Source organism: Helicoverpa zea, chromosome 13 (genome assembly GCF_022581195.2).
Source record: "Helicoverpa zea isolate HzStark_Cry1AcR chromosome 13, ilHelZeax1.1, whole genome shotgun sequence".
Taxonomy (NCBI): domain Eukaryota; kingdom Metazoa; phylum Arthropoda; class Insecta; order Lepidoptera; family Noctuidae; genus Helicoverpa; species Helicoverpa zea.
The window spans coordinates 2,006,867-2,022,859 of NC_061464.1; the positions used below are offsets into that span (position 1 = coordinate 2,006,867).

A 15,993-nucleotide genomic window follows, 5' to 3' on the forward strand; every position below is an offset into this window, starting at 1 on the left:
TCAGCCATAGTTACAAATAACTGTTTTGGCACATACCTGTAATAATAATCAAGTGGGGATTCTACTCTAGGGTCAATTGATATTGGTGGAAACCAATCTGATGCAATCGTATTTATTAGTTTTCTATGTCTCCATCTAATGTTTTGCTTAGGCGTAATATTCTGTAGTATGTTTTCATTCGAGGTATCTACTTCTGTTGTAGGTACTTCGGAAACTAATTCGTTGCAGGTGTCAGGAAATTCTGGATCCTGATCATTCATTCCGATCCAGGATGAGCTAGGTCCTTCATCGTCGTCTGAGTCAGGTGGGAATACCTCTCTTTGGTTGTGGTTTATGACATCTGCACCAACTCGAACACACTGCGACTCCCTTTCAGACGTAAATCCTAACTGTTCATCATCATCAGATGACAACTCCAAATCAGAAAGATCTCCTTCATTCAGTGCTCTCAAAGCGTCCGGCGAAAACATAATATCAGTATTTGTTTTACCTGGAAATATAAACTAATGCTTTACCCCAAGTTTTAGCATCAAGTAAATCAAAATAATACCTTCAAATAACATTTGTAATTGTTTTTTGAAATACCGTCAGATGAATTGGACAAACCGTAAAAACATCGTATATGCCGGATGTGTACAATTGTGAACAAATGTAATAAAATAGTTATTTGGTACAAAAACAGAATAAAATACACCAAATAAAGATTACATTTGAGTATAGTACTACAACACGTCAATTCGTAATTTTGCAGTGGATATATTACGCAATTTCCTTTTTTTTAGAAACAAAACAATCAGCTTACCTACACAGCTCCAACTTTGGTCACCAACTGGTCGAAACTTGACAAAAAAGTACCAAAATATGCTAAGAGATGGCGTTAGTAGTATCGCATTTTAGAGAATATAATGTGAACTTATGGATACAACCGGTCTCAATTGCAATTGATGCAAAAAAATATATAAATATATTTTTTATATTTAATGTGTACAAATGTTCACGCCAGGTCTGAAAGGGCTAGTTAGGCAATTGGCCATGTGCAAAGCGAGAAGTGGCGGACAGATAACGACCGCAGCGCACAACATGGCAGAAATTGGAAACAAATGCGGACGATCAGCTGTCAAATGTGTTGATTGCAGTACAAAATCAAAGCAAAGTATCTTCCTTTAGAATATTTATTTTGAACAAATACTAGGTTTGCCCCACTGTTGTTCATTACTGGTCTTTGACAGGCTGGATATTAAAGCACTAACATGCTTGCACTTGCCGCTCTGATTATAGACACAGTCACATTTTACATCAGTGACGACACGAGCACCATTGATCTGTAAAAAATAATAAGAAGGATAAGAAGCTTACAATTAGTAAATTGGAAATGACTTACATGTAATAGCATTCTGGCATCACATAAACATTACTTACGTTTAAACTGGTTTTGTATGGTGTTAATGTCACAGATGTCTGACGAATTACGTGGGCTCGTATTAAGTAGCTCTGGCCGTTATGTCGCAGTTCTTCCACATGTCTTACATGCTCGGCTAATACTAATTTATTGCCTTTTGTCTCAGTTTGTGGTTTTGAAACTAATATTATGTGTAATAGTTTCAAACCCGGTTTTTATCATTGTATTAATTTTACAGTAAAACTATTGAATAAATTGCACTTAAATAATGTCAACAATACTACACTTCTGGACACATCTATTGGCCCACCTTGTATCTTCAGTTTCGTTTGGTCCTAGCTAATTTTTTATATTAGGTCGAGCAAAAGGTTTTTATGCAGTTTTGAAGTTGTTTTTTTTTTATACAAAATTATGTAGCTCTAGGCTATCACTATCGATTTTAATCATTTACTTTATACAATTTCTATAAAAAAAACACTATATTCGTTATAAGGGACCCCCCACACTAGCGTCTTTCGAGCGTCGTCGTCGTGCCAGCGTCCGCGCAACGTCCACCCGACGCTGGTCGGCTGCCGAACGCCGAGCGTGCGCGGCGCTGGCGTCGCGTAGCCGCGACGCGATTCAACGTTTTTTGCGAACAAGTACAATGCTCAACGCAATCTATTTGCCCCGCTCCCCACCAGTACCTCGCCCTCTTGCGCCGCACGCGTCGCGTCAGTTGTAACGTCGTCAGTATAGAGTGCACACGTAATATCCAAAATGCAGTCATCGCTCGAAGATGTGTTTGATACTGAACTTTTTATTCAAGAAATACAAAATCGGCCTGTGTTGTGGGATATGTCAAAAAGAGAATATAGTGATCGCATTCTTAAAAGAAAGGCTTGGGAAGAGATGTGTACTTTGTTTATTCGAGAGTTTGAAATAAAAACAACAAGAGAAAAAAATGAAAAGTGTAAGTGTAAACTTTTATATTTTGTCACTTTGCCATGTTAATGAACCGAGACTTGAAACGAAGTAATTAGCAAATTTATTTCTTTCAGCGAATCCGGTCGATAGCCGTATGATTTCTTGTATATCGATATTTTCATTATTCACTGTTGCGGAATTCGATGGTATGTTGGTAAGTAGCATCATTAAAAAGTAACTATTTTTAACTGAGGTATGTGTATGGAACTTGGTACTTATTCAGATCTCATTTCTTTTATAGGCGAAGCGTTCCCATATTATCGAACTTGGCAGTCTTTCACATTTATGTTTTGGGTGGTTGAATCTTTCTTGACCTAACAAAATTATGTAGTATGCAACAAGTTTTTATTATTTCTTCACTAAAATCTAATCCCACATTCAAAGGTCTATGAAAAATTCTCCACTTGTTTGTCATGATGCCGAAACTGCACTCTATGTACCTTCTTGCACGGCTTAGTCTGTAATTGTACACTCTTTGTTGGTGTGATAAATGTTTTCCCGGGTAAGGTCGTTGCATATAAGCTGATAAAGGGAATGCTTCATCGCCTATGTAGGAGCTTTAAACTGTATTTGTATGTGTCCAATTTCAAATTAATATTTCATGAGCTACACAATTCAAACAGCTTAATCTTCTGGCATGGATAACATGAGGATTTTGTTTATGCCATGTAATTTGGTGACTTTCAAGCGTACCTTTAAATGACGTGTAGCGCTGTCACGTCTAGCGTGTGGTAGGTTTAGTTTTAAATTAAACTCCACATTGTGTACATAAAAATTTATTGGTAAGGTCGCGATTCGGATGCCCGTCAGTTAAATTTAAATTGCTCTACGGAGGTAAGCGCGCTAGCACTGTCCTGGCTTCACGTGGAGAGATGTCCGGTGATGAAGCTCAGCCTAGGAGGCGCTTCTGGGTGGACGACCCGCAGATGGTGATGCAGTATGGTAGAGGGTAGTGGGTGCACGGTGCCTCTCAGCAGTGGCCCGGAGTTTAAGCCCGAACTTTGGGACTCTGGAATTCACGTCCATTCAAATTAGTATCCATGCTTGAATGTCCTCCTCCGACTGTGTTTGCCGCGGAAGCAGGAAGCAGAAACGCAGTGCGCTCAAGGCGAATGTAAACAGCCGAAAATGAAATATTATATAAAATGTATACAAATAAGATACAGGGATAAGCAAAATAATGAGAATAACTCTGACTGCTTATGATAATGAAAATGGTTAAGAATGATGTTACAAATGTGCAAAGCAAGGAAAAGATGAAATCTGCAAGTGCGCGGTAGACTATTCCACTATAAGTGGAATAGTCAAGAGTTCGTAAGCATATTTTTCCTACTATTGAACAAGAGTCAAACAAGTTTTTCTCAGGACTCCTGGGATAGATTTTGAAATACTTTGGTTTAGGTACTAAGCCTATAGAACATTGTACACTATGCAGTTATTGTGGGCAATCTTTGAGCCCAACTTCCATACAAAGAATAGCATTGTGCTTTACTTTCATTTTAGGTATCTTATCTTTATTGCAGTGATTCTCAGACTTTTTATAAGTTTCAGTCCTTTGTAGGTTGGGTTGTTTCTATATAATAATTGTATGTGTTCCCACTTTGCTACTTTTTCTTGGCCATCCATGGAATATTTATTTTTTTTTGTTATAAGTATATTTCGTAACCCTTTCAATAAATGAGGGAGGTCATATAATGGAATCACAGTCTTCCCTTCAACCTCAAATATTGAGTGTTTTAAAATTTTATTGTTTCTTAAGTACTTCTGTCGAGTGTCTTCAATTAAATAATTGATTGCGCTTACATTTGACATTCCCTGGTCACATACAGTAGCCATAACAGTAAATCCTATTCTGTTTCGGATTATTTGTTTTATCAGTCGTGCCAAAACTTCTTTTCGTGTACTCAGCAGAAAATGAGTAGAAAATCGGCTGTTTGTAGTTTTTTACAATGCCTCTGATCATGAATACCAACACATGATCTGCAGTTTTTCTTACTGATTCTCCTTCATAATTACAAATCCCGTTATTCGGTCTTTTCTTCTGTTGTAGTCGAAGTGCGAAGTGATAGCCATCTCATCGAATATTAATGTACATAATTTTTCATGTTCTTTCATTCCTTTTCATTTTTCATGCAATTTGTTAAAAATGTTTTCATTAAATCCTGGCTTCAAACCAAGCTTTTGAAATAAGCCTACTCAAAGTTACTGAAGATAACAAGATGAAAATTTTGCTGAGCCATCTATAAGCTAGCATTAGTAATCAAGTGTCATTGATTTGTGTATTTTGGTGGTCAAAAATGTACAATCGAAAGAAAATTATGTGTGTGAGAGAGACGTAAAAAGGACAATGCTAAAAAAACCCCAAGCCCGGCGCAAAAGAAAAGTAACTCAAATACTGCATAGAAGGCATCATCGAAATCAATGGTTATATGTGTAAAATTGCTATTTGATTTTAATACAGGGGTTACAAATACACAAATCAATGACACTTGATTACTAATCCTAATGTTAATTCGTTGTGTTGTGTGTTATGTTTTTAGAGTTCATAGTAGTAATAGCAGAATTAAAAATATTTTCTCTATAATCCGTTATGAGTAAAAATAAACATAAATAATGTTAGTATTTTACCTACGTTGACCTTGGAGGTGCTGCTAACCCTTTCTGTCACTGGTGACAATATTTTATTATAATTTAAGGACAATAATTATAAAAAATGATTTGTGACCTGACGTCAGCAGATCATTGCTTCGATTAAAATCCATCTGAAGCAATGGTCGAAGATGCTATATCTTCGATTAAAATCCATCTGAAGCAATGATCTGCTGACGTCAGGTAAGCGTTTTCGATAAAAAATCAACAAAAAAAAATATAACTTGCCCTTAGCGGCATTATACATTTCCTGTTTTTGCTTGCTTTTCACACTCGCGTCATATAGGTAGCTACTTACCAGTCCACCGCAACTTCGTAGTAATTTTTGTGTTTTAAAAATGTATGGTATGTGGCATCGTTTTAATGGAGATCTTTAAAAACTGTATACGATGTGGGATATAATATCAGTACGTTTTTGTTCCAAGGAGTCCCGTTTCATAGAAGTGGTGTTTACTTTCTCTTTGGTACTTACCTAATGGGTCTTGCAGGACACGACATGTAGCTGGACTGAGATAAAATTACGATAAGCTACCTATTGCGGTATATTTAAGGGTATTAGGTAAGAAAAAAACAGTTAAGTTTACATTTAAGTTTAATTCTAAATCAAACATCTATACATATAATAAATCTGTAGAAAAGTAATTTTTGTACATTGAAGAAATTGACAAAAAAAATAGCCAGCATGTTAAAGGATAACTAACAGAACCCATTTCCATCATTTTTGTCATTTTTATCTGTTTGTCTGTTTGTCTGTTTATCTGTTTGTTTGTTCGGGATTCACGTAAAATCTACGAATTCAATGCAGACAATGCTTATATACAAAAATTCTACGTAACTTGGGGTATTATTTAGTTTTTGTTTCATCGAAATCGATTCACTCTATCAAAAGATATGATTAATTTTGTGAATTCAAGATGTAAAATATTACAACACGCAATCTGTTTGTCAAAACTGTACATTTGAATGTTGTACTTATATTAGTTGATCGGCTTATTATTAACCTTTACACAGAAAATCACACCTTCATAAGTAACTTCGGAAGAAAAAAAAATATGAAAATTTTGTTTAGCCAAGGTTAAAGTAGCTCCATCTGTGGTAATCTGTGTTAAATAAAATACATAAAATTTGACAAAGGAGCGAGGTAGTAAATGACAATAAATTACCATACATTCTTTATAGAGGATTATTATTTCAACAGATGGAGTTGTGTATTTTCCGTAATTCACCATATTTTAACACGTAGTGTAATTTTTCGATAGACATTTCAATAGTGTTTGTCAGTTTGCCGTGCCACATCAAAATCCAATTATAATTATTACCTTGATGAAAGGAAAATTAATAGTTCTCAGCCAAATTTAAAACGGTGCCATCTAAATTATTTTTTGAACATTATGTCAAAAATGATGACTTTAGTATAACAATTAATTATCATTTAAAGTTACAGATGGAGTTCATATCAGGATTTTTTCATAAACATAGTTTAGCTTATCTTCCACTAATGTGGTGGCCTTAAAACAAATTACTTTGAGTGAGTAGTATTAAGTAGACCTTAATTATTTTTTCTGATGCAAAATATGTAAACTTAATCCTAGAAGAAATGAGGATCTGTCTCTCGCAAGCGCTGCTAAGCGTGAGGTAGGTAGGTAATGTAGGATTCTGTAGCTTTAAGAACAAGCCCAGATACAAAGTCTAGATAAGAAATGGGAGCTTTCTCGATTTAATACCATACACACGTAAAATGCTTTATGCGTCTAAAAACGTACAAATTGCGCGTCGCATACCAGAGACATGCTTACTTTCAACTTCTGATCGCAAATACACTGGTCACGATTACGAACAGTCTCAGTAAGCCGAGCCAAGTCTAAAAAAAAAACACCTTTTATATAAAACTACGTTTGATGTCATTCAATCACAAAGACAGAATTGTTTTCTGTTGCATATCCTATCCACCTGTATCCTATCCTAATCCAGCATGCATTGCAGGTGTGCATTGCACAAAAACCAATGGTATCCTATTCGAGAAGTCAAAAGAGTCGACCTGCCAACGTCAGCTTCTGCGCTAAGCAAGTGTTCTTAATAGTACCATCAGAATTACATTCATCGTTGAATGAGGTGAATAAATTTTCAGAAACCACAATAACAGTAGGAGCCAAAGCATATGATCGCTCTGATTTGTTCGTTCATCAGATCTTTGAAAGTGTTTCGGTGGATACTTACTGTCGTCCTGTGTGACACAAATATGGTATATAAACGTCCTCCGCAAGAGCGAAATTTTCCCGGTGTGCGATAGTGACGCACAGTATACAACACTTATGTTTCTTTCGATTTGCTGGCTCCACCAAGAAATGACAAATTGCAAGCGTACATTATGAAAACCTTGGCAAAACTGCAGGTTTCAAGTACGAACACATGAAGTGGACTCTCACAGATACGTACATTTTGCCTATTCGTGAACTAATGCAAACATTTCGGTGGAGTCCCGGCCTAGGCCTCCCCCACATTAGGCGTGCGCGATCCTCGGGCGTGTGAGTAGCGCGGGCGCCGCGCGGGCGCCGCGCGTGCGTCGCGAGCGCGCTGCGTGAGCGTCGCGTTTTGCTGCCCTGCACCGCGCACGCGCCGCTCTCCTTGACGTTTAACTGCTAAGGCGTTTAGCGGGCGGCGGGGATAGCGGGCGAAGGGGTAAGAACGCAACTCGAGAGCCGCGTGCTCGCCGCGAGCGCGTCGCTTGCACTCTTCACACATGCCGCAGGGCAGCAAAACGCGACGTTCATGCAGCGTGCTCGCGACGCCCGCGCTACTCACACGGCCGAGGATCGCGCACGCCTAATGTGGGGTCAGCCTTACCATAGTGAGTAAGTGCACAGAAAATCCCCGTCATACAAGTGTTTCTCCCCAGTAGTGAAACTATGCGCCTGCTGATGATGATGACTCATTTTATCATCCATCCAGCTATTCCCCAACTATGTTGGTGTTGGCTTCCAGTCACCGAATCTGTTTGAGTACCAATATTTTGCTTGGAGCGACTACCTATCTACCTATCTTCAATCCAGTCAACTACACAAGCCGATATCCATGGTAAGACTGACAGACTTTCTGGCTTCTGATTAGTCGCAGCAGCTGCAGAAAATGTACAAATGACAGCTCTGTCAGATTCAAAGCATATAGACATAGATTATAACTGTTTCCTGTTAAAATTACTTAGGCACCATACGTAATAATTTTCCAAATTGGCTGACTGGATCCAGAGATATTCACAACGTCACAAACTTTACTTCTTTTGTTTAGATAAATGGTCACATCCACAACACAACCTTGATCAATGAATCTATGCGACTGCTAAGTGCTAATCCTAATTATACTGTCACGTGAAAGAATGCACCTACGGGATAAGTAGTATTTTGACTATTCTATATTGCCCACGCAGACGAAGTTGCGGGCAACAGCTAGTTGCTAAATAAAACAGTTTTATGAAACCAGTTCTGCCGCAACCCCAGCTTATTACTTATATGTTTCATTGATTCTAATTTTGCATTATGAGTTAAACGTAAATTGAGATATGAATTCGCTAACGCCTTCACCAATTGAATATCATGTGGATCTTCAAATATAGATTGAGGAGGATGTGGTGGATCTAACAATGTATGTAGTTTGCTATAAAATTCTTGGACAACATACATGATAATTTTATTTTTGTGTACGTCTTATAATGATTGATTTGATAATGTAATGAACAGTTTTTCAGTGTACTTCAGAATTTCAAATACAAATCTGGAAACATGCTTAAGTTTTCCTCTATCAATGAAAGCAGTAAATGCAGAAAATTGTGATATGTCGACACAGTAGTTGTGATCTATGGTCTTGTTATTCAATAACACTACACGACAATTTGAACAAGAAATTATGTCAATCATCCCGTTCACGATATATCCAGCAATATCCTACTAATATTATAAACGCAAAAGTTTGTATGTATGGATGTATGGATGTTTGTTACTCTTTCACGCAAAAACTACTGAATGGATTTTAATGAAACTTTACAATAATATAGCTTATACATCAGAATAACACATAGGCTACAATTTGTAAACATATTGTTCGAAATACTAAACCTGCGCAGACGAAGTCGCGGGCACCAGCTAGTAATAAATAATGTTCAGTTTAAAATCTGAAACACAAGCGTTATCTACGAGATCCAACAAATCATCTATTGATGTCGACTGCTCTCTATTACATTCCTCCACAACAGCCCCCTTTGTGTTCCTAAATTCTAGTACAGGAGTCAATTCATAATCATTAGTGGTGCAATTGGCATTTATGCTGGGCTTAATACTATTTTTGAACAATAACTTTCGCAAAATATATCTAAATTGCATTGCACTGGGGTTATCATTTGCTCCACCGCGAGCTCTCACGCAAGAAAAGAACATCTCTAGATGGTCCTGGGAACATTTATAGGTTAAGAAATATTTGAACTCATCATAGCGTTTTTCTTGATGGAACAACATACGAAGGACACAATTCTTTTATAAATGCTCTAAACGATTCGCTTTCGACGATTGTAAAAGGCAAATAATTTTTGACAATCATTAGTAAGGAGCAACTTATTAAGAGTTTCAGTTTTATTTAATGACAGCGGTTTTGCAAAATATTGATTAATTTGATTATTTTTATTTCAATCTAGAGGACGACTATTCGGAACAGGAGTTGCTGGTATAAATTGAGTGAAACCATCGGTGCAGGCGGAAGATGACTCACCTTGAGCTTGAGACGTAGATGGAGTCGCATGTGAAAGAGGTGTAGCAACACTAGTGTCATTATTTATAGCCATAAGCTTTAAGCTGTAAATAATTAGGATTTTTTTTCAATGTCTTCGACATGGATAGAAAAAAATGACCCAAGTCATCTAAATTATCGGATGCTGTAAGAATTTGTTTTAACTCGGCTCGTTCCTTCGTTCGCTTCTGGTTATTATTTTGTAATTGAGCAGTTCGGAGACATCGTCCAATTTCTGTTCTTAGCTTTCGAAGAAAGGCCGGAAAATTGGGTAGATTGTGTAGCATTCGAAAGAAGATCTTCTAATTGAATTTGCTCTGAATCATTTTACAGTTGATCGTGTGTAGTAACTGACGAGGCTGACATTTGTGTATCAGTGTCTTGATCAGGGCTTCTTATCGATTCTGAATCATTCCTGAAAGAGTATCGTTTTCTATTTTGCATATGTGGTAGCATAAACTCCATTACTTTTTGATACTTCCATTGGCAGGTTTGTTTTGCCGCCTGACCACTTCTGGTAGAACTTTGTCTTTTAATTGCGTCACGATGATTGTCACTCAATTTTTTCCACTTCGCTTTAGCAGTTTTTACTGTAAGAAGTTGAAGAAGAAGATACGGAAAACGGACCCCGTCACAAGACGGGATAAACTCTAAGAAGAAGAAGAAGTTTTTCCTGTAAGAATACAATAAAAGTTATGTCCCATGTCACTTGATGTACTTGCATAGTTCCACGAAAAGGCCAGATATTGCAGTTTTTAATTTTGTATTCAATTTCTTTTGCTGTAGTATCATCGATATTTATTACATCAATTCCTTTACAGCTTTCATGTAAACAATCAATAAATTCATTGTTTTCACAAATATTTTGTAAAAATAAATGTTGTCCACCAAATAGATGTTGCTTTTAATAACATTATACTATACGCTAAAAGTGACTTATTTTTAAGCCATAATGTTTATTATTGAGTTATTGAAGTGATTTAAATGTCTTATTTAGGAAAACATACTCGAACGTTAAGTTTACTTGAAAGGTTTTTATAAATGGTCGAATTTGTATGAAGAGTGTGAGTGGTAACAGTCCACCGAGATTGACTTTTCTATAATAATTGTGTTGTGGAAAGTTTATTTTTATTGAATCTGTAATTATGAGTACGTTAATAAATAATTAATTATTATTTTTACTATAAAATAATAATACGCTCAAATTTATATAATTTTTTTTATTTTTGTCTGTAACAAAATTTTACGCGGTTATGACAATGACCCACCTATTAATGGAAGGATCACCACTGTCGGATGAATAATTTTCATGTGACTTTACGTATTAAATATAGTAATTGTTTACTTTTGTTTTTTAATTGTTCTTAATTTACCTACTTGCAAGATAAATTACAAGCAAAAATATAATGTTTTTTCTTCATTCCTTTTGTGATTTAAGCCTTTCTAACTCTACAGTCAGTCTTTGTACGCACCGTTTTCGCCGCAGAATGTCATTTTTTTCTTTTAGTTTTTTATTTTTTCGCCCTACCTGGCTACGATAGCGACGACGTGCTTTTTCAGGTTCGAATACCACTGGTTTAACTTTTTTAAGTTTAGCATGTCTCCATTGTTTTCTTACATCTTGTTTTTCATTTTCGCTCATATCGACTATTTTTCGTTTTTTAGCTTTCGTTCTTTCTAAGGTTCTCTTTTTAATTTCTTCAAAGGAGACCGCCAGAAATCCATATATCGTTAGGCCAAAGTGTGAACAGGAATCGTTTATGTGTTATTTAATAGATAAAACACGTACATATCAATATCAGAAAGATTTTTTTCAAAACTCTATGGGAATTAGGAAGAAAATATGTTTTTGGTTCACTAGGTTTAGGTTATGCGGCAAATGGTAAGAATTGTATTTATAATGCCAAAATGTATTGTAGGATTACTTGCTTGGTTCCTTAAAACTTTGCTTGAACAATTTCTTGAAATAAAACAACGTCTTGCACACGGAAAAAATATATTCGTACTGTCAAAATGTACCAAGGAATGTATTACAAGAGTGGACTGTAAACATAGGAACAAGGAACTGGTATAATCACTGGAGTGAATGGAGTTGACGAATAATCTAACTAAACATACCGCCCACCAAAGGACGTAGTACTTTCAACTCGAGAAACAGAACACAAACTTAAATTGATTAACATGAGTATTCAACGTGAGTATCAAAGCTAAATAACAATTACTATCTTGTGTACAAAATCCGCCCACCGTGAAATACTCAGATAAAACAATGACCACTTACTTATTTTCCATTATATCAAGACAATAACACTTATAAAGTGAAACTTAAAATCTATCAGAAAATTAAACAATTAAACTTAATGGGTCCAACAACACCCAAATAAACTTAAACTGTATTCATAACATAACATTTAGCAAGTGAATTTACAAGAAAAAAAAAAACTAAACAATAGTTTTATTTAGGTAAAAAACAAAGTTTGCTTATGGGGCGTTTCAATTCGCCCTTCTTGCACTTAATTAATACTACACGTGAAATATTATCTGGGCCGTAATATTTTTTAATTATTTTGCCAAGAATCCATTTAGCAGGTGGAATACCATCATCCTTTAAAATTACTACATCACCAACTTCAGGCTCAGATGTTTTAACGTTCCATTTATGTCTTTGATTTAAATTAACTAAATATTCTTTGTACCAACGTTTCCAGAAATTATTGACTATTTTTTGTGTTAATCTCCACCTATCAAGACCTACAATGTTATGATTAGAGTTATCTTCATCAGGAATATTTATCAATGGCTCACCTACAAGAAAATGTCCCGGTGTTAAAGCTTGGGGCTCATTAGGATCATCACTCATTACTGTGATCGGTCGAGAGTTGAGACAAGCCTCAACTTGTGTTAAAACAGTTGATAGCTCCTCATAAGTGAGAGTGCTATCACCTATTACTTTATATAAATGTGTTTTAACACTACGTACTCCAGCCTCCCACAGACCTCCAAAATTAGGTGCATGTGGAGGTATGAAATGCCATGTTGTATGTTCCAAGCTCAATAAATATTCTACCTCGCGAGGCAAAGATGACTTAGCACGATCGAACATCTCACGAAGCTGTCTATTTGCACCAACAAAATTAGTACCATTATGACTAAACAAATCTTGACAATGACCTCTTCGTGCTGTGAAACGCTTAAACGCTGCAATGAAAGCCTTTGAAGACAAATCAGTTACAACCTCCAAATGAATAGCTCGAGTACTCATACAAATAAATAAACAAACATATCCTTTATAGGTTTTAGCTCCTCTTCCAGTAGAAAATTTAAGATTTATGGGACCCATATAATCACAACCAGATGATTTAAAAGGCCGGGTTGGCTTCAATCTGACTTCTGGAATCTGCCCCATCAATTGGTCAGTTTTAGACTTAGAATATCTCAAACATTTAACACACGATCTATAATGACCTTTAACTAACTCCTTGGCTCTCAATATCCAATATTTCGTTTTCAAATAGCACAACATAGCTTGAGGTCCACCATGAAGCGTTCTAAGATGAGCCTCATTCACGATAAGCTTCGTAAGATGGCTCTTAGCTGGAAGAACTATAGGATGCTTCGTGTCATACCTTACTTGTGACTTGTCAATTCGACCACCGACTCTTAGAATCCCATTTTCATCAAGAATGGGACAAAGTGTACGTAGTTTACTCCTCTTAGCCACAAATTTCTTTAGCTTTAATTGCTTTATATCTTCACTAAAATTCTCTTCTTGAATTTGTTTGATGCATACAATTAAACTCTCCTTTAATTCTGATGGTGTAACAACATTTGTATATAATTTCCTCTTTTCCTTAGGTAGTCTCAAATTCTGTAAAACTCTTCTCCAATAAGATATAGCTTTTAATGTTTTTGATAGTGAGGAAAACATAGTCCAGATGAATTCATTATTAAATACAGGTAAGGCTGTCAAGGCTGAATGTCTTTCTTCTTCATGAGTGTCTTCTATTATGTCAAAATTGTCAAACTCTATGCTTGATTGTGAAAGCCAAGAAGGTCCTGACCACCATAACAAATGTTCTGATAAATCTTGTGCAGCTAGGCCTCTTGATACACAGTCAGCTGGATTAAAATCAGTAGTAACATGCCTCCATTGCGTTGAATCTAAAATGTTTAGAATTTCTGAAACACGATTACTTACAAAAGTAGTCCAACGACTAGAGCCTCCTCTCAGCCATGCTAAGACTATTGTCGAGTCAGACCAGGCATATAAGTTCTCCTTTGGAATGTTCATTATTTGTGCAACTTCAAATAGTAACTTTGCTGCTAGAACTGCTCCGCATAGTTCCAATCTAGGAATTGATATTTCTTTCTCAATAGGAGCAACCTTACTCTTTGCTGAGACTAAACTCGCACAAATTTCGTTATCATTTTTAATAATACGAATGTATACAGCAGCACCATATGCTACCTTTGAAGCATCTGCAAATGCATGTAACTCAATTCTTTGACCTGGACTGAAACAGTACCATCGTGGTATGTTTATCTGCTGTAAATGTATTAAACTCGTTCTAAATTGTAACCATTCATTCACTAAATCTGGTGTCAGTGTGTCATCCCAATCAAGCTTTGACTTCCATACCTTTTGGATAAATATTTTTGCTGTAATTATCACAGGAGCGATCCATCCCAAAGGGTCATACAACCTGGCCACCTCTGATAATACTTGCCGTTTAGTAATAGGCTGCTTCACTTCTGGTAAATCAACTGAATACTGAAAACAATCTAAATTCCTGTGCCATTTCAATCCTAGTATCTTCATGACATTAGTTGATTTTAATTTTAATGAATCATTATTACTGTTATTGTCTTCACCAATATATGTTAACAAGTCTTGATTATTGCTGCTGAATTTCTGTAGTTCGAAGCCACCACTGCTCATTAACTTGTTCATTTCATTATATATATGTTTAGCCTCTTGTAGCGTCTCACAGCCGGTCAGAAGATCGTCCATGTAATAATCCTTTTTAGTAATACTAGATGCTGTGGGATATCTTGCTTGTTCTTCATCAGCTAACCTCTGAAGGGTTTTTACTGCCAAATATGGAGCACAAGCAGTACCGAAGGTTACTCGTAGTAATCTGAAATGTTGTAATGGCTGATCTGATTGAGGTCTCCATAAAATCCTTTGGAAGTCCGTGTCTTCTGAACTGACTTTCACCATTCGGAACATCTTGACTATATCTGCTACTATGCAGATCCTGTGGCTTCTCCAGCGCATTACAATATGTCTTAAATCTTGTTGTAACTTAGGACCCACCATGAGATTGTCATTAAGTGAAATGTTGTTCAGTCCTTTACATGAAGCGTCAAAAACTACTCGTACCTTTGTGGTGTCCTTGTCTTCTTTAACTACGGCATGGTGTGGAAGATAAACTGCTTTGGGATTATCTACCTCTTCTTTTATTTGTGTCATGTGATTCATTGTAATATATTCTTGTAGAACCTTGTTGTACTCTTCCTTTAATTTGGGATCCTTTTGTAGCTTCTTCTCTAAAAATTCATATCTTCTTTTGGCTATTACTACTGAATTTCCATATTGACACTCTGGATCTTCTTTATCAAAAGGCAGTTTGACTATAAAACTCCCCTCCTCATCTCTTGTTGTTGTCTTGTTATAATATTCTTCACATCTTTGTTCCACATCCGTCATCCTTTTATGAATTAAGTTGGGCTCATTTTCCATTTCCCAGAATTTCCTTAGCAGCTCATCGCCACCTAAGTGCAAATGCATGGTTATTATTCCATGGTGAGTAGAAGGAGAATTGTTTGACACTTTCCCTGACAATACCCAACCCAAGGTAGTGTTTTGGGCCAATATTTTATTGTGACGAATGATGCCATCTAATAAAATCTCACTGTATACCTCTGCCCCTAGAAGAATATCAATTTTACTTGGTGTAGCATAACCTGGATCAGCTAGTGGTATTTTCTCTAAATGTAGCCAATCAGGAGCCTGTAACTCGGTTGAAGGAAGTAATGACGTAACCGATCGCAAAACGTATGCATTTACTTGGATTGAAGCCCCAGGGTTGTGACGTGAAACCACTTGAAGAGAAACCATATACTTAACACTAATGTGGTCACTACCCCCAATGCCCGTAATTGTACCACTAATACGCTTACGGGGAAGTCCAAGTAACTGAACA

General features: G+C 36.4%; 1 protein-coding gene across 1 annotated transcript; it reads right to left on the reverse strand.

Moving 5' to 3' along the window:
- On the reverse strand, positions 1-15,578 carry LOC124636009. Its single transcript, XM_047171968.1, has 5 exons — positions 13,414-15,578; positions 12,768-12,903; positions 1,190-1,322; positions 207-490; positions 1-36 (listed from the first exon to the last, which is right to left on the reverse strand). The coding sequence occupies exons 1-5, from the start codon at positions 15,576-15,578 to the stop codon at positions 1-3; spliced, it is 2,754 nt and encodes a 917-aa protein (XP_047027924.1).
- Positions 15,579-15,993: the final 415 nt, after the last annotated feature.